Source organism: Suncus etruscus, chromosome 12 (genome assembly GCF_024139225.1).
Source record: "Suncus etruscus isolate mSunEtr1 chromosome 12, mSunEtr1.pri.cur, whole genome shotgun sequence".
Classification (NCBI taxonomy): domain Eukaryota; kingdom Metazoa; phylum Chordata; class Mammalia; order Eulipotyphla; family Soricidae; genus Suncus; species Suncus etruscus.
The window spans coordinates 21,319,089-21,325,126 of NC_064859.1; the positions used below are offsets into that span (position 1 = coordinate 21,319,089).

The following is a 6,038-nucleotide window of genomic DNA, read 5'->3' on the forward strand; positions in this document are numbered from 1 at the left end:
TTTTAAGTGCTAGTGCTTTCCAGGAAAACATTAGGGAGGTCTTAGAAGCTTTTCTAAAACTATCCAGATTTACTTTGCTTTTTGACCATATTAACTGGCATGTTTTCTTAAAGCAGTTGTCTCACAACTGCTTCAATATGTACGTTACCACAAATAATACTCCTTTACCCATTTAATGGAAGTAACCAAGTCTGAGAAGACTGTTTCCTGTCCAGTTGTAAGAGACTAAATTTTATTGAGGATCTGGCAGCAAGACAGCTATAACTTTGATCTAAATAACTTTTGTATTGACTAGGCAGACTGATTAACTGTCTGATTTGCAAAGGAAGCTGGTTACTGCATGTTATTTTCAGTTAATGCTAAACAGGGAGGCTTTCTAGTCACAAGTATTTTAATGTAACTCCTTTTCCTTTAATATTAAGACAATTCTTCAGCAAAAAAATGTCACTGGGCTGCAAAAGAAATCTGAAAATGAGATGGGAATGGTGTAAAGTAGTTCGTGGGACTAACCTAAACCATACCCCAGTACTAGGTTCACATCCACCACTGCTTAAGACTCGGCGGATCAACTGGAAGTGACTGAACTGAACTTGGTCATGTGTGGGACATTGTTTTCTCCCACACTGTTGCACTGACCTTGCAGCCTCCTTCTCTACCTCTGAAAGTGCAGAGTCCAAACTCCACAGTCTATTGATCTCTCAAAACAGGACAGGGGCATGATGGGAACATCCACAACAAAGGATTTCCATAAGCATTTTTCTCTTCAAATGGTCCATTCCATGGAACAGAAAGTGTAAATGACGTTAAGTGAATTTAGTCTTTCTGTTAATATTACTTTTGCTCTAGAAGCTGCATCGAAACATCAAAAGAGAATATCTAATAATTGGAATTTTTGGCGGTCTGAAAGAAAAGTTGACCGTCAATCTACTGCCCCATCTGTGGGAAGGCTGTTTGGAGTCTCTGTTAACTCCATATTTAAAAACAACTACCTGCCAGCACCAATAGAGGTGAGTCTAGTTTTGGCCTGTACCATTAACCAGAGGAGAGGTTTGGGAAAGCAGTGATCCAGGAGGGAAACCTATTCCCAAGTAAAAAAATGATAGATACCCGAGTGCTGCCAACGCCCTGGCCACGAAGCTGAGGTCATCATTGAAAATAAAGCAGTGGATATAAAACTGTTTCAGCAATGCAGACAATTAAGTGTGTTGTGGGCGATGGTGCTGTTGGTAAAACATGTCTCCTGATCTCCTACACAACAAACAAATTTCCATCTGAGTATGTACCAATGGTTTTTGACAACTATGCAGTCACTGTTATGATTGGTGGAGAGCCATATACTCTTGGACTTTTTGATACCGCAGGACAAGAGGATTATGATAGATTACGACCACTGAGTTACCCACAAACAGATGTATTTCTAGTCTGTTTTTCAGTGGACTCTCCGTCCTCATTTGAAAATGTGAAAGAAAAGTGGTTGCCAGAGATAACTCACCACTGTCCAAAGACTCCTTTCTTGCTTGTTGGAACCCAAATTGATCTTAAAGATGATCCCTCTACTATTGAGAAACTTGCCAAGAACAAACAGAAGCCTATTACTCGAGACTGCTGAAAAGCTGGCCCATGACCTGAAAGCTGTCAAGTATGTGGAGTGTTCTGCACTCACACAGAAAGGCCTAAAGAATGTATTTGACGAAGCAATATTGGCTGCCCTGGAGCCCCAGAACCGAAGAAGAGCCGCAGGTGTGTGCTGCTATGAACATCTCTTCAGAGTCCTTTCTGCAAAGCTGGTGTTGGCATCATGCTAAAAGAAATGTTTAAATCAAACTAAAGATTAAAAATTAAAACTCGTTTTTGCAATAATGACAAATGCCCTGCACCTACCCACATACACTCAAGCAAGACAGGCCAGGCCCATATGTCTGGCCTTTCCCCCTCCAAATACTACTTAATTTTGCATAATTGTGTATTTGTCAGAAAAGTGATCAGTGCTAGGTTTTTTTTTGTTGTTGTTTCAAAAATTTTTTGTTTAAAAGCAAGGCATGCTGGTGATGACTCTGTAACAGACTAAATCGAATTGTCGAAGCTGCTCTGGAGAGTGATCTGGGGCATCTAGTATTGTCATTTTTATTTTTGTTTTTGTTCTTTTTTGGGGGGTGGGTGAGTGTATGTGGGGTCTTTTTATTTAGTCCTTTTTATTTTTATTTTTAAAATCAGTAACCATTGGATAGCTCTTAAGGGGAAGAGGATGAATTGATTCCACATTCTACTTCCTAAGTCTAGCTTAGAGAATATGTTCCCCACCTGGTGCTCTTAGGAAGGAGTATAGCAGATGACTCGTTTAATAAACATACTCCTTTTTGAAAGTTGCCTTTTTTCTCCACCCATGAGTAGGTTCAGTATTTGATGAAACTCATGAAAGTGGAACCTGTTTTGCCTCTCCTCTTTTCTAGGATGCACTATCTGTTGACTGTAACTTTGAAGGAAATTTGTTAGCCATTTGTTTTCGTTCTTTTCCTCCTTGAAGTTAATTTCTTTTTTTTTTGTTTGCTTTTTTTTGTTTTTGTTTTTGGGCCACACCCTGTGAGGCTCAGGGGTTACTCCTGGCTATGCGCTCAGAAGTTGCTCCTGGCTTCTTGGGGGACCATATGGGACGCCGGGGGATCGAACCGCGGTCCCTCCTAGGTTAGCGCAGGCAAGGCAGGCACCTTACCTCCAGCGCCACTGCCCGGCCCTGAAGTTAATTTCTAACTTCGCTAATAAATGGAAAGTATTGCACCTTTTGAAATACACCAAATGGATTGAATACATAATTAAAAAGCATTTTTCCCTTGGAAAAAAAATGATATATACCCATGGGATTCTTATCCAGAGTTCATCATAACACATTGAGCCTTTCAGAATTCTAGAAAGGTTGATACTATCTAGTTTACAGGTTTAAAGAAAATATAAAAATAAAATATTTAAAATATATCAATATGAGATTCGAACCAATCACCTTAGGTTCTGGGTCGGCTGCTTGCAAGGCAAAGGCCGCAGAGGTTTTGAGCCTTTGGCCCTTTCAAGAAGGAAGTACGGGGCTGGAGAGATAGCACAGTGGTAGGGCGTTTGCCTTGCAAGCAGCCGATCCAGCATGGAGGGTGGTTCAAAACCCCGGCATCCTATATGGTTCCCTGTGCCTGCTGGAGGCGATTTCTGAGTACAGAGTCAGGAGTAACCCCTGAGCACCACTGAGTGTGCCCCCCTGTTGTATGATTGTTGTAATAATGTTTTTGCCTGTCATCCCACCTGGATCTTTCAGGTGGGGGTGATTAAGGAAACAAATAGCTTGTTGGGGAGGCATAGGGGGATCTTTTGCCAGAACTGACGGCTTGTTCCATTTGCTTTTTGGAGCTGGCTGCAACTGACAAAAGACTTTCTTTGCTGAACCTTTGGTCCCCTAATCTTTTGCATTCGTTGATTATTCACTCCGGACATTATTATCAAAGTCTCCCCCAAAAGGGGGGACAGAAAGATGGGATTCAATTTATCTTTTTGGGAATCATTCTTTGACTTGGAGACCATCAACAAGGGGTTTGACCTCCCCCCATACCACCCCCCCAAAGTAGTTAGATAGCTGGAGTGAAATATGAAAAGTGAACAAGGCAATTGGAGGAGTTTGCCGGGAATATTTCATGCATGGGGTTAGGGAGAGAATGGGGAACTCTGCGTTGGAGAGTAATGGGATAAGACCGAGGCAAGAGAGAGGTGAACAGAAATTTGGCTTTCAAATGACTGTGGATTTGCTGAACACAAGAGGATCTCCCTAAACAAGTATCTGAAATCAAATGCCTTGGTGGGATGTATTAACTATAATGACAGACATGAATGAATAGAAGGATGGAGGCCAGAGAACAAATGGGTGTTCGCCTTCCAGGCAGTCCCCCTGGGGCCATCCTTTTATGGAGCACCATTCTGCTTTCCTCCCCACAGGAAATGTTTGTTCTACTGTATGAGAGGGGCCCCCTAACAAAAGGCATTTTCCAGATATCTGCCAGTCCAAAACAATATAAAAAGTTAACAGAGCAATTAAATTCAGGTGCTGACATAAGATTTGATTGCAAGTCAGCAGTCCTGGTGGCTTCAGTTCTTAAGGTCGAAAAGGTTCTCCCTAAAAAAAAAATAATAAGGTTCTCCCTTAATAATTTACTTTGGGCTTCCCTCATATTACATTCTTTTTTTTTATTTTTTTTATTTTTTGGGCCACACCCGGCGTTGCTCAGGGGTTACTCCTGGCTGTCTGCTCAGAAATAGCCCCTGGCAGGCACAGGGGACCATATGGGATGCCGGGATTTGAACCAACCACCTTAAGTCCTGGATCAGCTGCTTGCAAGGCAAACACCCTGTGCTATCTCACTGGCCCCATCACATTACATTCTTATCAACAATTTCAAACCTAAACAGTTCTTTCAAAAAGAGTAATAGGGACCAGAGCAGTAGTACTGTGGGCAGGGCACTTGTCTAGCACACAGCTTTCAGTAGTACTGTGGGCAGGGCAGTTGTCTAGCACACAGCTTACCACGATTCTATCCCAGGCACCCATCTAGTCCTCTGAGCCTTGCTGGATGTAACCTCCGAGCAAGATCCTATTTAGCCTCACACCCTACACATTTAGAGAACCATGGGCCAAAGAGAGAATACAGCAAGTAAGACTTCTGCCTTACATGCAGCCCAAAAACTTTTAACAAAAACATGCACAGCAAATAGCCTGACTCTAATAACTTCGTCTCTAACTACCAAATTTCCTAATATAGGCAAAGTTTTCTAAAGTAAGCTCACTAAATTTAGAAACAAACATTTAACATAAGAAACATTTACCTAACCAAAAACTGCTTTAGGGAGCTCCTGAAAATTCCATTCTCCTTCACCATGTCTGCTCCTGCCCAGGGCAGCCTTCCCATGAAGGAGAAATAAGAGGGGCCAGTGATTGTCAATGGGGTTCCTGCATGCACAGTATGCGTTCCAGCCTCCTAGAAATAGGAAGAACTATAGAATCTGGGCCAAATCTCCCAAAAGCCTCCCATGGTTGGCTTTTTTGGTCCTCTTCACCCTTTGCCTCAGGATACTGGAGTTTCACCTATAGTGGAGCTCGAAATGAAAAATGCAGAGTCAGAGCCATCTTTTAGAAGTACTTAGACTTTTTTTTTTTTTTTTGAATTCATAGTTTTGTTTTTTTTCTTTCTTCCATTTATTTTTTTTATTACATTTTTTTTATTTATTTTTGATCATAGTGGCTTACATATTGTTGACAATGATATTTTAGGTACATATTTACATAAAATCAGGGGGAATTCCCATCACCAAATTGTCCTCCCTACACCTCCGTTTTTGTCCTACCACCCATATCCTCTTCCCTCACCCCCAGGGTAAGAAGTACTTAGACTTTTGGGTTTAAATGTAGAAGTAGTTTCTGTAGGTTCTTCCTTCCCAGCACTGTTGGAATGTCTCAGAGCCAGGGTAGAGGAAGTTCCTGGAACATACATGTCCGATCCAGGAACACATGAAAAGAAGGTGAAGAGATGTGCCCTGCACCTCAGCTGAGTGCAATTTATGAACATGCCAACAGCTTTCTGACAACTCTGCGGTAGACTTTGCAGTGAAGCATCTCAAAAAAAAATTAGAGTATGTGGCTAGAACCAAGCATCTGTTTTTGTTTCAAACAGGGTTTATGATTAATTTTTCTTTTCTTTTTTCTTTTTTTTTCCTTTTTGGGTCGCACCCAGCAGTGCTCAGGAGTTCCTCCTGGTTCTATGCTCAGAAATCGCTCCTGGCAGGCTCAGGGGACCATATAGGATGCTGGGATTTGAATCACCCTCCTTCTGCATGCAAGGCAAACTCACTACCTTCATGCTATCTCTCCGGCCCCTATGATTATTATTATTATTATTTTTTATTTTTGGGTCATACCCGGCAGTGCTCAGGGGTTATGCCTGGCTCCATGCTCACAAATCGCTCCTGGCAGGCTCGGGGGAACATATGGGATGCCAGGATTCGAACCAATG

At 42.0% G+C, this 6,038-nt stretch overlaps 1 protein-coding gene across 1 annotated transcript; it reads left to right on the plus strand.

Annotated features, from left to right (window-relative positions):
• The first annotated feature begins 1,139 nt into the window (after window positions 1-1,139).
• LOC126024665 (cell division control protein 42 homolog) lies at window positions 1,140-2,368 on the plus strand. The gene is given in 2 exon segments (XM_049785110.1): window positions 1,140-1,596; window positions 1,598-2,368. Coding segments are annotated over 2 exon segments (618 nt in total). The 5' UTR covers window positions 1,140-1,186; the 3' UTR covers window positions 1,806-2,368.
• Window positions 2,369-6,038: the final 3,670 nt, after the last annotated feature.